The sequence below is a fragment of the Achroia grisella genome, unplaced genomic scaffold (genome assembly GCF_030625045.1).
Source record: "Achroia grisella isolate CSIRO2021 unplaced genomic scaffold, CSIRO_AGI_Agris_v1 utg918, whole genome shotgun sequence".
Taxonomy (NCBI): domain Eukaryota; kingdom Metazoa; phylum Arthropoda; class Insecta; order Lepidoptera; family Pyralidae; genus Achroia; species Achroia grisella.
Window position 1 is genome coordinate 400,817 of NW_026713067.1, and position 16,833 is coordinate 417,649.

Consider the following 16,833-nt stretch of genomic DNA (forward strand, 5'->3'; position numbering starts at 1 on the left):
AGCTTGTTTTTAATAAAAACGGTTTATTTGATAGAAAAAACATCTTTTTTGTGGTACTTGAGAATGTTGAAGCCTGTTGTCTGTAATATTGAAATAACCGTTTTTTACTACTTGCATATGAATATAAATACGGTACATACACCAAAATAACATATTTTACAATTTTTGTCCGTCTGTCTGTTTGTTCCAGCTAATCTCTGAAATGGCTGGACCGATTTTGACGGGACTTTTTTTGGCAGGTAGCTGATGTAATAAGGCTACTACCTAGTAACTTAGGCTACTTTTATTTTAGAAAAATAAAGTTATAAACCACGTGGACGAAGTCGCGGGAACAGCTAGTGTATAATATATTAGAGATACCTACGTGTTTTTTTTTTTGATGACTAGCTGTACACGGGATTTCGTCCGTGTGGAATTTAACTTTATTTTTCTAAAATATAAGAAGTTAAATTCCACGCGGACGAAGTCGCGTGTACAGCTAGTTGTCGGTAGTCTAGCGATTTAGCTAGCACACCGCTTTGATTCCTGCTTGGTGGTCGAGGGTTCGATTCCTCGCACGCTGCAAACATTTGTATTCATGAGTAGGATTGTTTGTAACGGTCTGGGTGTTTTCTATGTATAGATAATATATATGTATTTATCAAAAAAATCTTTGTATTTATATCAGTTGTCTGGTACTCATAACATAATCTTCAGCTAGCTTAACTTGGGTCTAGATGAAGCTGTGTGAATTGTCCTGAGATTACTATTATTATTAATTGGTACACAGGTAAACTACTAACTAGGCCATATTGGTGTTGTTTGTTATGGTGAAAAAACTAGTATATATATAAGTTACACGTACAATTTCAAAGACTTATTTCTTGAAAACTACTGGCTATTCTGAAATAAAACTTTAGGGTTTGTATATGTAATGTTTGCATATAAAATATGATTAAAGGTTACCAGTGTATTTACACTTTTACTGAACAAACAGAGTTGTTTAATACTGAAAATATTGTGTGGAAGGCATCAATTACTTTCAGTGCATGTATAGCTTTTCTCTTTTCCTAATTATTATTATTATTAAGTTTAAAGTGGTTGAATTTTACGTAAGGGGTATTTATACATTATTTCTAATTTACCATTTATTTTAAGTTTTTTAAACTCTATTCATCGAGACCTATCTAATGAGTCCAAACACGATATTTCTGCTGTAAGTTTTCGAAGAGTATGTTCATCATCTGATAATATTGGTGCCAGCATGAAGTCAAGGTTAACAGATAACTAATTACTTTTATTTCGTCAAAATCTTTAGATTACGTATAATAAATTCATAATATCGCTACCTATTCAAATCAAAACAAGTATTAGGTACTTCATGTACTAGTATATAAATTCATCAACACACAAGTAAATGATTTTTAAATATATTCAGAGCCAAAAAATCTCTGTGCATTTAAAAAATTTTGCCGATACGGATTCACTATTGCAGGAAATTGTTGAAAAAATATATATCGAGTATCTACTACTATCGACGAATACATTTGGCAACAACGCATGGTCTCGGCCGGAACGGCAACATCGCATATTAGAATACAAAGATAGTGGTAGAAAGAGAGAGACAGTGGAATCAGCAATATCTACGGATCGTGGCTGGATCAACTAAGTGTGCAAGTTTATATAAATGTATATACATATATACATTTGTCTTTAATTCAAAGGAAATATAAATAATGAACGCATCACATTTAAAACAGTATAAATAGTTAATAATTTAATAATAAGTTAATAGTTTAATAAGTACGTACGTAATATTATCACATGGTAACAGCACGTATTATGGCAAAAATAAACATCGGCTGATTTGAAAAGATTTATTATAGTAATAATAGTAATCTCAAGACAATTCACACAGCTTCGTCTAAACCCAAGTTAAGCTAGCTGAAGATTATGTTATGGGTACTAGACAACTGATATAAATACAAAGATTTTTTGTCGTAAATACATATATATTATCTATACATAGAAAACACCCAGACCGTTACAAACAATCATACTCATGAATACAAATGTTTGCAGCGTGCGAGGAATCGAACCCTCGACCACCAAGCAGGAATCAAAGCGGTGTGCTAGCTAAATCGCTAGACTACCGACAACTAGCTGTACACGCGACTTCGTCCGCGTGGAATTTAACTTCTTATATTTTAGAAAAATAAAGTTAAATTCCACACGGACGAAATCCCGTGTACAGCTAGTCATCAATAAAAAAACACGTAGGTATCTCTAATATATTATACACTAGCTGTACCCGCGACTTCGTCCACGTGGTTTTTAACTTTATTTTTCTAAAATAAAAGTAGCCTAAGTTACTCCTTATTACATCAGCTACCTGCCAAAAAAAGTCCCGTCAAAATCGGTCCAGCCATTTCAGAGATTAGCTGGAACAAACAGACAGACGGACAAAAATTGTAAAATATGTTATTTTGGTGTATGTACCGTATTTATATTCATATGCAAGTAGTAAAAAACGGTTATTTCAATATTACAAACAACAGGCTTCAACATTCTCAAGTACCACAAAAAAGATGTTTTTATTAAAAACAAGCTGTTCCCGCGACTTCGTCCGCGTGAAATTTTATTTTATTTTTCTAAAATAACAGTAGCGTATGTTACTCCTTATTACATCAGCTACTTGCCAAAAAAAGTCCCGTCAAAATCGGTCCAGCTATTTCAGAGATTAGCCGGAACAAACAGACAGACAGACAAAACTTGTAAAATATGTTATTTTGGTGTATGTACCGTATTTATATTCATATGCAAGTAGTAAAAACGGTTATTTCAATATTGCAAACAGACACTCAAATTTTATTTACATGTATAGATGTATAGATTAAAAAAAAAGTAACAGTCATAAGGCTAGTCGTATGCCTAATATATATAATAATGTAATAAATTCATTTAAACAGAAATTGCGGCAACATTATTTAAATTTGTAACTTTTTTACTGTCCTTCTCCATTTTTCACATCTTTCTGTTATATCGCTATAATTATATTATATTATGCATAAAAAATATTTGTAATAATAAAGAAAATACATTTAAAATGTTTTACTTGTTGTGTTAGTTATTTATAAGATCTTACTATAATTGTTAGCTGCTTTACAATTTAGAAAGTACAATAGGTAATGTAAATTAAAATTAATTGAATACTTAACAACGTTTTGTTCTATTAAATTCATTTAATTATTAAAATAGTTAATTTAAAATTAGAATAAAGACAAAAAAAAAAATAACAAAAAAAAATCGGTGGCGGGAATATTGAATCGAACCTTGAGCGTCCGTTTGGTAAGTTGATTCAAAGGCTTATTAAAATCAAAATTCAAAATTCAAAGGCTTATTTCTTCGAAATTACTGGTCATTTTGAAATAATACTTAGGGTTCGCATACCCTTATCGGATACTACTACTACACGGAGTTTCGTCAAAATAAAATATCTAGGTTAGGTATAATAAATTCATAATTAATAGACCGTTACGGTATCTGTATATATTCGGATCAAAACAAGTACTATGAAATAAGAACGAGTATATAAATTGATTAACACAAGTAATTGATTTTTGAAATATATTCAGAGCCAAAAAGTCTTCTTTCTTTATTTATGTACTTGTTAGATGCGACAGCGACTTTGTTTTATACTATACTATACTATGTAATGATTGATATACCTAAAATAAATAAAATATCTGAGGTTTGGACAAAAACTCAAAGGGTAATTTATTTTGAAAAAGTATTTTGAAAATACCTATTTTGCTTTTAGTGTTATAGTACTTTAACTGTTATATTTTAAGTAACAATGTTTAATTATAATTAATACTACTGCACCAACACTCCGATCGTGCAAAAAATTTGCTGTTTCATTATTTTTTAGTTCAATTAGTGGTCTACCTAAGTCCTGGGCTAAGGGGGGGGGGGGGGAGATCATGACGCCCCCATACTATATATGATGGATACGCCGTTGCGTCTTCTCTTTATTCGCTCAGTAACGTTGTTACAAAAGAAAAGATTCCCGTCCAAAAAATAATAAGTAAATAAGTATTGAGGTTTGATCTGGAGTCACGTTACTCCAGACTGATTTCTATAAATATTTAGATTAGATAGACTATTATTCTTGAAATACTAGCTAGACATTATTAAGTTACTGTAGCCATAATGTAGTAGCCCAAACGTGCCAATGAGGAAGCCCTTGGCAAATGCTGCACCCTGATTGGCCCGTTTGAATTGGATCAAGAAGTGCTCGTATGCCAAAAAGGTGGATTTGTATAAAATCGTGTATAAATCGCTTAATTATTATTATTACTCGTCGTGACAGTTGTGGCTCAAAACGGATCAACATTTATATATGGTCAGCTGGCATTAGATCAACAAAAGGCCTCCGGATCAACAAGTGAAAATGGATCAACAAAAAACTACCTATACGGCACGTCTGAGCCACAAAGTGCCCAAGGGGATATTTATATATATATATATATATATATATATATATATATATATATCATTTCATAAATCATCACCAACCGTTCTCTTCTTTATCCCATTCATAATTTCATAAATGACTACATACTATTAAACAATTTAGAATAATCAAAGGAATGTTTAATTTTGTTTATTATGTAATGTACTCGCATTGGTATTTAAATGACAAAAAAATAATAAATAATTAAATTTCATATAATTTCAATATTGGCAAGGTAATTTACACCTAATCACAAATTATATAAAATATTGTATTATTCTAATAATTTGTAATTTTTAAGTAATTTGATTATTTGAGAATTATTTGCCTTGATAATCAGGTTTCTTAAGTAATATTTTAAAGATTATATATATATTTGTCAATTCTTAATATACTAAATAAAGAAATTGAATTAAATTAAATTTAAAACAATGAACATTTTCGCAGTTTTGCGTGTTTGTTATGGACTGTAATACCGAAAGGGTTGTTTCCGCGTCATTATAAAGTTTTCTCTTTATTATCTAGAGCTCATTATGAATATATATTTCTATATATTATACTAAATAATAAATGTCTGTTATAAATAATAAAGGTATCTCTGTCTGTTTGATTGTTTCTAACATTTTCACGTTTAGATTAAACTGATCTTAACTTCTTTTAAAGTTTCATTATATCACGATTACGGTTTACTTCATTTTAATAAAGTATGTAATCTTAAATACATAATGTACGTGCCTTTAAATAAATGAATACAATAAAGTACCTACATTGAAGAAAAACAGAAAAACAAGATAAATCAGAACAGCATTCTAACACCACAAAATCTGTGTAGTTATTCAAGTCAGAGGTCTAGAACCTTTGGTGTATTTTTATTTTGTGGACGTTAAGGTTTATTTTAGTTTGTTTTGCAAGTAAAAAGGCTGTGGACCGACGGTGGATGCCAATTTTTCAAAACACACCCCTCCCGAACGGAAGCACGCCCGCTTCCTGTAGGCTCGGGATCGATACCTCACCCTTGGCTGCTGTGGCAATGCTCCCGTAGAAATTATTGGGAATTTAAATAGTTATAGTATATGTAAAACTTTGGTAAATACTATGTATCTACATACTATAAAATGAAGTCGCTTCCGTTGTCTGTTCGCTTAGATCATTTAAATTACGCTACGGATTTTAATGCAGCTTTTAACAATAGATAGAGTGATTCAAAAGGAGGGTTTAATAATAATAATCAGGACAATTCACACAGCGCCATCTAGACCCAAGTTAAGCTAGCTAAAGCTCGTGTTATGGGTATTAGATAACTGATACAAATACATAGATATTTTTTTTTCGTAAATATATACATATTATACATAGAAAACACCCAGACTGATACAAACAATCATACGCATGAATACAAATGTTTGTGCCGTGCGACGAATCGAACCCGCAACCATCGGACGTAAAGCGGTGTGCTAGACCGCCAGACCACCGAGGTCGTCATTTGGTCAGGTTTATATGAATAATAATACCTACATGTACACCCGTACGAAGCGGTGCGTTCAGCTAGTATATAATAAAGAGTTATAAAAGATTTATGGTTGATTTAGTAGTTTCTTTAATTATGATGGAATTTAGTCTCCGTAATGTCTATTATTTTTATTACAAAGAATAACTCTAATAAATGTAAGTATTCCATTTTGGGTAAATTTCATTAGAATCTAAATAAAGACTTATTTAAATGAAACGTTTAAATGTTGGTATGTATTTTTTTTATATATTTATTATCTAATGAGACATGAAATTCTTTATTATATGCAAAGAATTTAGTAGCGGTTTATTTATATATGTGGCATCACATAAATTCTCACTGAAATATAATCGAGGCACTTATTTTTCAGTGAGATTTCAGTGCTTTTTCTCTACCCCAAAAATACTGAGAGTGTCTAAAAACCTTTTCTTCAAATTTTTGGTATATAAGACAGCAATATGTGGGTAGGATATTCCACCCTTAACCTAACCCTATTTACGTATGCGCAGCGGTCGCACAAGGATTCGTTCATGTCATCGGGTAGCCAAATATCATGGTTTCTCTACAGGCCTTGAACCCAAGGCAACACGTGGTGGAGTCCTACTGAATACCAAATCATGTTCACGCTACTCCTTAAAGCTTGTATGCGGGTAGCAAGCAATATTGCACCTTATTGCTACCCAATAGAGCAGAAAATGCAAAGTTATTAAAAGTTTGTAGAGGAATTTCCATGTAGGGTTATAACAGTAGGTGTAATGTTCCGATTTTATTTGGATATCTTAAAATATAATTATTATATTATTTTGCTTCGTGTGTTATTTGTTGTGTTTAATAACAACAGATTATAACACACAAAAACACTAATAACTGTCAAAATCAGTCGTGTTTACAATTACAAATTATGAAACCAAAATTATAGATGTATAAATACACTTTTTTATAAGCTTAACTTGTAATTTAATTCATATATTTTTATTGTTTTTTTGTATTTTGTATAGTGATGGTTCTTTCGAAACGAATCATTAAGAACACTGCGAAAAAAAGTAATATTTCAGAAAAGTAAACAACTATTTTATTCGCGTTTGACATTTGTCTTATTTGGTGACAGTTCGTGTATTCAATAAAACAGAACAATGTCTATCAGGTCGGCTAGGTAACAATGAAATTTCCTTCAGGTGACAACCCTACAGATGGGTACTTGTTGACCGTACGAGCTAACATTGCACCGGCGTACTTCCACGAATGTTAACTAACAGCCGCCGTCGAGAGGTTAATGTAACAGCTTAGCCCCGTTCTGTCGCCGAAAACAATGTCGCCGCCATTTTGTCCTTTTTTCATCTGAACAAGGAAACTGCGCACGAAAGTTTCGTACTTTCCATGTTATGCACGAGTTTTGTCTTTGTACTATTGTAGCACCTATATCGCTTAATTATCCATTGCGTGACTACATTTTCAGTGAATCCATTAAGTTGATTATTACAATTGAAGCCTCTTACGTTAATTATTAAATACGTACCAATACTAAATATCAACATATTTATTATGTGAATTAATTTACATGTAGTTTAAGCATTATCATATTTATGAAAAATGAGACTGAATTATATCCATGTCAGTTATATTCCCAGAAATCTTTTATTGTTACTTAGAGAAATATATTTACGTCTAGTATTTTTAGACCCTAAGTAGATAGAGATAGATCTTAATTTAATTTCGTAGAAGTTTCATAGAGTACAAAGTTGAATAGCTTTCTGAAAGTGTTTATGTAGGGGAATTTGTCGATTTACTAGTATTTTTCACGATTTCGACTACGTAACCCAAATGTAATGGCAGATTATATAATCTACGTCTTTTAGACGAAGTAAATCTTCTTTTATTACTTCAAATGGAATAACCATAATAAATTTCCTAACAATTAGAGTAACATTTTATTTAATTTTGAATTAGTTAAATTCTCAAGTAGTACTTACAAGTAATTTAAAATACACAAATCACTTTTACATTTATCAATAACAATTAGTATATACTTTAAGTAAACTTAGTTCAAATCTATTTCACTCTAAATAGTGAAAGGGTAAAAAACAATTAAGATTAATTTTTCAAAATGGCGTCATCACCGAACACTCTAAACGTAATTCGATTTATTTTAAATCAGCGCTAAAGTGCTTTAAAACATTTAAAAGGTTGCAGTCAAAATTACATTAAAGCGTTATAAAAGTTGCGCCAAGTTTCGCCCCGTGATAAATGACAAGTTAAACTGTTGGCAACACAGGACCGCGTGGTTGGCACCGGATAACTTAAAGCCTTTTTATTAAAAATATGTACTATTGTGCAACTTAAAACTATAGATTAAATAAGAAGAACGATTGGAATTGGGTTATTCTGATGAATTGGTTGTATTTGCGGTTATTTGGGAGTCTTTATAAAAGTTGTCTAAAGTTTCTCACCCTGATAAATAAAACGTTAAATTGTTGGCAACTCCTGTGTTGTGACGTGGTTGGCACGGGTATTTAAAAACCCTTTACATAATCTATTGATATTAAAAATATATACTATTGTGATATCGAATATATATTCTATTTAGGACGTTGGATTAAAATTCATTTAATGATGATTTTATTGCTTTATTCTAAGTAACATTACATAGAATATTATTTTGAGGGGTCGTACAGTAAGTAATTAAAAATATAGTAATTTTTTTAAATATTTTTTTAGAATGGTGAACTTTAATATTGGCAAATAAAGTGAGATAAATCCATATTCAACAGAACAAGGAAGTTCACATAAAATCAATAAAAATAAATATTTATTATACATAAAATATAAAATATGGGGAGTGGAAATATAAACATAAAAAATGCGTCAATAAGATATCCATATGCATATAAATATATATTATAGGGTCAAAATATGTGTGTTTGCGAAGCGAGCGCCGCCTAACGGGGATTTCACCCTTGTTTTTTTAGCTTGTTTGCTGAAGACGCATCTACATGCGGCCCGCGCCTACGCAAACATACAGTGTAAACAGACCCTTATGAACGGTTTTATTAAACCGCCTATGTCATAGTGAGCGTTATTTAAAACCGTAAGGTTCCCTGATTGACATATATACGACCTCATTTATCAATTAACTTTTGTCTATACTATCAGGTACATACGTTTGTTTGAACGGAAAAAAATATAACTGAAATACGTTTTGACTATTATGCAGTCAAAACGTTATTCGGTTATATTTTTTTTGAAAAATAGTTATAAGACTTGTTTGGATAATGAAATAAACTGCAACGAATAAATATATTAAAAAAAATTAACTATCATCTGGTCCATATATTTTTGAATAGAAAACAAGACATTAAATATGTTAGAAAAGTAGTAAAAACTGTTCTCTACTGTATCGTTGATTTTATAGCATATAGCGTATAACATTGTGAGCCTTGTACAAAATACATGTATATTATTTGCTCTGCGGATTTCAACCCATATACCATAAAAATTAGACATAATATTAAATATTAGTATCTACGATATGTTAGTATTAAGTTATTTTTATAAATAAAGGTCTATCCATCAAAGAAAAAACTATAAACTCCAAGAAATCTAATTTAGATATACAAGTATTTTCAGTTCTGTCTCATTAGGGCTTCTTAATGTAAAAGAAATTTTCGATTTTTTTATGTAACTAGCATTGCAAACATGCTCAAGGTCCACCTGATAATTGGCAAGCACTGTTCATATAATTGAACTTGAATGGTAACGGATAAAAGATCATCAAGTAACGTCCAGGATACTATTTATGCGTTGCCATTCAGGAGATCTAAGATGTCATGCCGTACCCTAAAATTTCACTCCCATATCTCACCCTTGAACCGAAACGCTTATTACGAAACAAGCTGATTGGTGGCTGATGTAGGTGAGACAGAGGTAGGTACATACGCATACGACTTCGTACAAAGTCTAGCTCGGAAATAACAATCTTAATAACGTTATAAACGCGAAAGTTTGTATGATGTGTGAGTATAGATGAATGGATGTTTGTTACTCATTGCTAAAAACTACTGAACGGATTTTGATTCAACTCTACACTAATATAGCTTATTCATCAGAATAACATAGGCAATAATTTAAGAAGATACTATGTAAAGTGGGCGAACTATATCTAATGATAAATGACAAGTAAGTGTCATGCAGACGAAGTTGCGCGGGTCAGCTAGTGAACTGTAAAACGTTAATAAGTTTATGACTATCTCATATATTAAGCTAAGATGAGTTTGTTAAAGTTTGAGTTTTTAACCAATCTATTAGAAATAGAAATAATCATTATTCGAACTACAAGCACTGAATAGTCAAGTTTTTTATTCTACCGCTTATTTGACATGCAGATTCATCATAAGAAGAATAAACAAGAAACTTGTGTGTTGCTCTTTTAAATAAATATTGATTTACTTATATTTAATTAACAACAAGGATTAGGCATGCGACAATCAACATAGAAACCGCTACGCACTTAATCTCTGTTCAATCAGATAACATTGTCAGCGCTATGAAATTTAAGTTAGATATTTGATATAGAATTTAAATTTTTTCTACAAAAACATTATTATTGTTAGTATGTTATTAATTATAACTAGTTAATTAATAAGTTATATTAAATATTATATATATTACCAGTAGATATACCAGTCTTACCATATTGTCTATGTATTCGTGGCTCTCGTATTCAGTTGTTAGTGATCGAGGCATGGACAATTAATCTATGGTATCGATACAGCCACCTTACCGCTGTTTAAACTGGATTTTATTTTACCTGGATACGTGCCTCAGGCAATCCGATCTTTTCAGCAAGTCGCTCCCTCGCGAACACGTCGGGGTAGTGGGTTCTTTCGAATTCTGTGAACGTATAAACTGAATTAGATATGTGTGTTGTGATATTGAAACTATTGGCGGTATACCTCAGGAAAGAACAAACAAACATAAACACAAAGTGAATAAAATAAACAATTTTGTAGAAATATTATAGGAAAATGTTTTATACCAGCTATAATTCGCCACGTTGCCCACGAGAATTTGGGTAAAAAGTATTCTACAATTATTAATTGTATTCTACAATTAAAAATCATACCTACATATTGTAATAATATGTAGGTATGATGCAATTAAAAATCTTTATTAATAATAATAAAATAATATTGTACGATAATTCATACAGCGCCATCAAGGTGAGCAAAGTTTGTGTCATGGGTACTAGACAACTCTTGTAAATACATACTTAATATACATACAAATGTTTGTACCGTGCGAGGAATCGAACTCGCGACCATTCGAATTAAGGCGGCGGCGGTAAACCGCTAGACCATCGAGGCCGTCAAAGTTATTCTTCCCCTCATAAACAATACATATGTATGATTTATCGTATCCTATATAAAAAAATGTTTTATTATTACTATAAATATTAAGGAAAGGAAATCCCTGATACATCTATATTACCTACAATAAAACTGTTATTACTATTGGAGCAAATGTGATAATGCAATAAAACAAATAAAAACAGAGAGATTACGGTTGTCCACAGACAATAATTGGCCCCAGTGCCAGCCGACGAGAGTTCTACAAACACTGATGTTTATTTATTTTCTAATAACTGCGGGACAATATTTATTTACTAATACCACTGCAAGCAAACAATAAATAAGATGAAAGGGAGAAATGAGCTTATTAAGACTCAAGGGAGCACTTGCTGCAGTTCGATGTGTACCAGATTTTCGGCTTACTGATTTGACATCAAGTGTTTCAAAATATAATCTAACTATTTAATATATAGCGTGTTGTGAGTATGGATGGGTGTTTGTTACTCTTTCACGCAAAAACTACTGAACGAATTTTGATGAAACTTTACAGAAACGTAGCTTATACATCAGAATAACACATAGATTATAATTCAAAAAGATATTATGTCAATTGGGCGATATATAATGATAAGCGTTATGCAGACGAAGTCACGTGGGTTAGCTAGTAATATTATAAGGTGGAGTTCTTTTTAGTTCCGTTTGCTACCTAATAACCTAATTACCCGATCATCAATCAATAATATATAACATACACATTACTGTGGTACAGGTTTCGACCTTGTTCAGACACCAGACTCTCACAAGGAATAAATTAAAAGTATAAATATAATTTATTTACATGCTAAAATTCCTTGTGAGCAGTAAAATAAAGATTATTATAGATAATCGAGTTAAAATCGAGTCAAATTATTTTAGAAGAAATAAGATATTTACCTGTCTCTAGGACAGGTAAATATCTTTCTTCTAAAGTAATTTGTGCTGAGAGCCAATTGTCTATATTAATAATTTGTTTTTTAATAGATCAACATAGAATGGTGCACACGCCTGAACTGAAATTTACATTTGGTGTTTTGTTTAAAATAGATAAACTCAAAAGTCCTTGGCCGATTTAATAAATTACTGACTGGGCAGCTTTTATGAATTTAGAGTACGTACCAAATCTTATTGATATTATAAATGCGAAAGTTTATAAGTATGGAACTACTGTAACTACTGAACGGATTTTGATAAAAATGAAAACGCGGGCACAGCTAGTATATTTACGTGAAGTCTATGTGAAGTTTATGTGAAGTCAGTGCTACTCGCGTTTATATTTAGATTATATTTATTCATAGATGAATGTTACCTTTTTCCAGGCTGTCTATTTGGTCATTGGTGAAGGAGGTCCGATTTCTCTGCAGTTTCCTTTTCAGTCGTAACCTCATCTGCGAATCCTCGTCTCCTGACGACGCGTGTTCGCTATTGCCGTCTGACCCCGCCTCGGATTGAAGAGCATCTATTATAAAAAAAAAATACAAAATTAAAATATTCGCGCAAAACCTGATCATCTAGGGTCAAGTATATGATCGATAAGAGAATAATCAAAATCAGTTGCAAATTGATTAACTATGAATCAAATTATGTATTTTTTTGAAGTCGGATCAAAAGGGTCTTCATCATAAACTATCAACACAAAGTACTCCAACAAAACGTTGCTCTCGACAACTATCAAGCAAATGCGTAAGCAGAATTGCACAAAATTGTTACCCCAGAATTACAGACAAAAATTATCTCTAAACGATCCACTGAACTACACGACGGTACAATTTGTATTGCCAAAGGGTTCTACTTATAATAGTCGTATACCCCAAGTGGCAGTAACTTGGGGCGGTAGCAAAATTAAATGTTACTCGTAATGCTGTCGACATGCCCCTAGCTAATTGATTAATTTGCTTTATGGTCGGACCACTTCAGTCTGGGTTCGATTCCCGAGTTAGTAATGTGTACACGGGCTGATGGGCGCACTGAATGGGCCGACTGTTACGCAATCTGTCACATTTTTCTGATCATACGCTGTTTAGATGGGCATGTGCTCATGTAAGTACCAATCACTAAGTACGAGTAGAGTCTGCTTGTCGAACATCCCTGGCGATATGCAGATTTATTATTCAACTACAATCCCTAGAAACTTTGGTTATGTAAAATGGGAATAATCGTATACAAGGTGTAGCAAAATTAAAGATATTTCAATCTCAATTTGAGAATTTTGTGTATATTGTAATAACAGAAAAATGTTTATACGAACCGAAAGAACAATGAGAATACTATTATATTCTATTTTACATTTAATTGTTGTTCAAAATTGTTTCATATGATTGCATATTTTGCATCAAAATTAGTGTTGTAAAAGTACTGTTGTCTCTTTTATGGCTATGTTTATGAAAACACAGCGGTCGTACCTATTCCTTTTTTGAAATCGATTAAAAGTGAGTTAATTTGTAATTACTGATATATATGTACATGAATATGACTCATAATATGACATATAATGTGTGGTTATTAAATAATTAAATCTGTTTAATATAATCAACATGTAGGTATTATTTATTGTTAATATAAGTAATTATTTAATATATTTACTTATATAATCTTTCTTATTTATCTCACGTCCTTTTAGTATTGTTACCGGCGTTTTTGCTCGTCGGCCCAAAAACCTGACATATAAATTATCCTCAACATCCAACCCTAGGTTATAACTCTCAAGAATACAGCCATGAGACGTTTTACTGCCAAATAAAAACGCTAGTTTTATGGCACCTATATAAGTAAATAAGGTATATGTGGATTGAATAGGTAATTAAAATAAAAAGTTAGATAATCTTTACATAAAATTAAGGTCTACAAATATACTATGAATTTTAATTAAAAATGACCTACTTTATTTATGTATACGTATAATTAGTAAAAATCACGGGATCTTACCACGTTTTATATTTATAGGGAACTCAGCTGAATAAATATAAAACGTGGTAAGATCCCGTGATTTTTACTAATTATACATATAAATAATGACCGCGTCAAGTATTTTATACTAGACTACTACAGTTTATTTATGTACTTTATTACAATATTGAGATGCAAATTAAAATTATTTACTTATTTAAATAAAATATTAACGCACTTTTAGAATTGTAACGATATATTAAGTTATCGAAGTTTACATAAGTATCCCTAACGTTTTCGAAAATATTCTATAATGATAAAAGAATTTTTCGTGTCGGTCCCGTAGTTTCGGAGGTCATTTAAAACAAATTATCACATTTTTCCTTTTTATACTATTAATATAGACCTAGTATATATTCATACATAATGATACTTAACTGCATAGAGGTGTAGTATACACCTCTATGCAGTAATTATATCTTTCAGTTCTAAAACAGCATATAAAATAATTCGTATTAATTTCACCACAGAGTAAATAAACATTACGTTTTAAATTAGTTCGGAACTTCCGCAGGAAAATGAAACCTAAATTGAGTCTATGCAACCACCTGTAGTGTTGAAATGTTGTCCTGAAAACTGTTTGGTACGTCAGTTTCATGTACAAAAATTTCGTACGTTTTTACATTATATTTCGTAGTAAAAAATATACAATAGAAAATGCTGGAAAATTTTAGGTAGGGTCGCTCGTAATTAAGTGTTTTTTTTTTAAATCTATAATTTACTTAAGTAATCATTAGATGACTCTAAGTGTAAAAAGGGATAATAAGAATAGGAAGAAACTGCTGAAATGTAAAGTAGCATAATTTCATATATGCATTATTTTGTTCTAAGTTACAATTTAAGTGTCTAATTTATGTGGTGTGTTTGTAAGGATATTATTCATATAATTGGAATGGCCAATAAGCTAAAGGCCCACCTGATGGTAAGTGATAACCGCCTATATACATGATCTATACTACGGATATCACATTTTCTTGTGACTAAGAATGGCTACGCATGAGGCGTCCCCATTTTAGACGAATAAGATGTCATGATTTTTTTTAATGCATAATAATGGAATTGCACCCATCGGCGCTAAAGGTATAACCACATTGCTAATGGTTATTAGTCCACAGTACTAACAGTCCCCTCGCGAGCCTGTATTAGACTACAAGACAAAACGTTCCATTTCACATAAGCGCACACCCGAGACGCGTTCCATTTCACTCGAATATGATTGATGCGGGACATTCGCTCAGCAAAACATGGCGAACTTTCCAATCGGTTGACAATTTTGATTGATCACTCGACAACTGCGACGGTGTGCTCACGCCTTTACCGCGTGACGGCACCACTAATGAGACCTTGTAATACAAAAGATTTGATTTTAGATATCTGTTCACCGCAACAATAACAAAAACAGACAGACACTTCCGCATTTATTATATCAGAATGGACATTATTTACCCATTTATAAAAAAATACAAATACTTACTAAATTTTATGTTTATATAAATCCTAAAACACTCGTTGTAATTCATTGTACAGTAATCAAGAATTCTATCAATCACTTATTATTACTTGTTTCAGCAGCGTACTATGGAATATAAAGGAAGAATTCATTATAAAAATCGATTCGAGTCGACGGCACTTAGCCACAATCCCACCAATAACGACCTACAAATGATTGAAGAAAAAACTTCCTCGATATTCAACAAAAAGGCCGAGGGAGGATGAAACACGAAAAATACATAAGAGAAAATAATAGTAGTAAGAAAATAAGAAAGGAACGAAATAAAAGTGGGGGCGGTGAAAAAATTGGAGAAAATAAGCACAAAGGGGAGCGAAGAAAGTCGGGACTCGGGGAGATAAGGCGGAATTGGAGTTATCGGGGCGAACAGGACGGTCGTAGGTGGGGGCGATTGCCGCCACGATTATGTGAGATCGATACTGTCACTCACGGGCCGCGGGATGCTGTCCCGTGGTCGGCGGGCAGCGAGCGTCGAGCATCGAACACCGCGCATCGAACACCGCGCACCGAGCACCGGCGTCTTACAATCAATCGAGTACAAGAGTATTCGATTACAATCGATTGTAATACGCGCATTTATTGCGAGTCACATTGTAATTTGTATTAAGTATCTGGACGGATATATTAAAAGAATATAGTTAAACAATTTTGCAACTGTTATGTAACTGTTATACAAGAAGTTTTAAGTGAGTACTTCAGTCTGTTTGTATATACCTTAGTTTTGACAAGTGTACAAACTCAATACTAATAAGACATAATGTGACAAAATGTCTAATTGAAAATTATAATAATTATAGTATTAAGAGCCATAACTAAAAAGATATCCTTTAGTTTTCATACTAACATGCCACAGTAAATACTAAGATTACAAAATTATTTTATTTTGAATTTCTTTGGAATCAATTCAATAGACAAAACGAATATTAATTATGTCTATTTTTACGTATTACATAGGTTTTCAAATAGATTAATTATGATCATAGATCTGAAA

General features: G+C 31.8%; 1 protein-coding gene across 2 annotated transcripts in view; it reads right to left on the reverse strand.

The window, feature by feature from the left end:
* The window catches only part of LOC131853966 (paired box protein Pax-6), a 72,816-nt gene that overhangs the window by 15,841 nt on the left and 40,142 nt on the right, over positions 1-16,833 (reverse strand). For both annotated transcript variants that reach the window (XM_059205066.1, XM_059205067.1), the window contains 2 exons: positions 12,696-12,845; positions 10,810-10,892 (listed from right to left, as the gene is read on the reverse strand). In XM_059205066.1, coding sequence (XP_059061049.1) covers positions 10,810-10,892; positions 12,696-12,845 — 233 coding nt within the window. The remainder of the gene's footprint in view (positions 1-10,809; positions 10,893-12,695; positions 12,846-16,833) is intronic.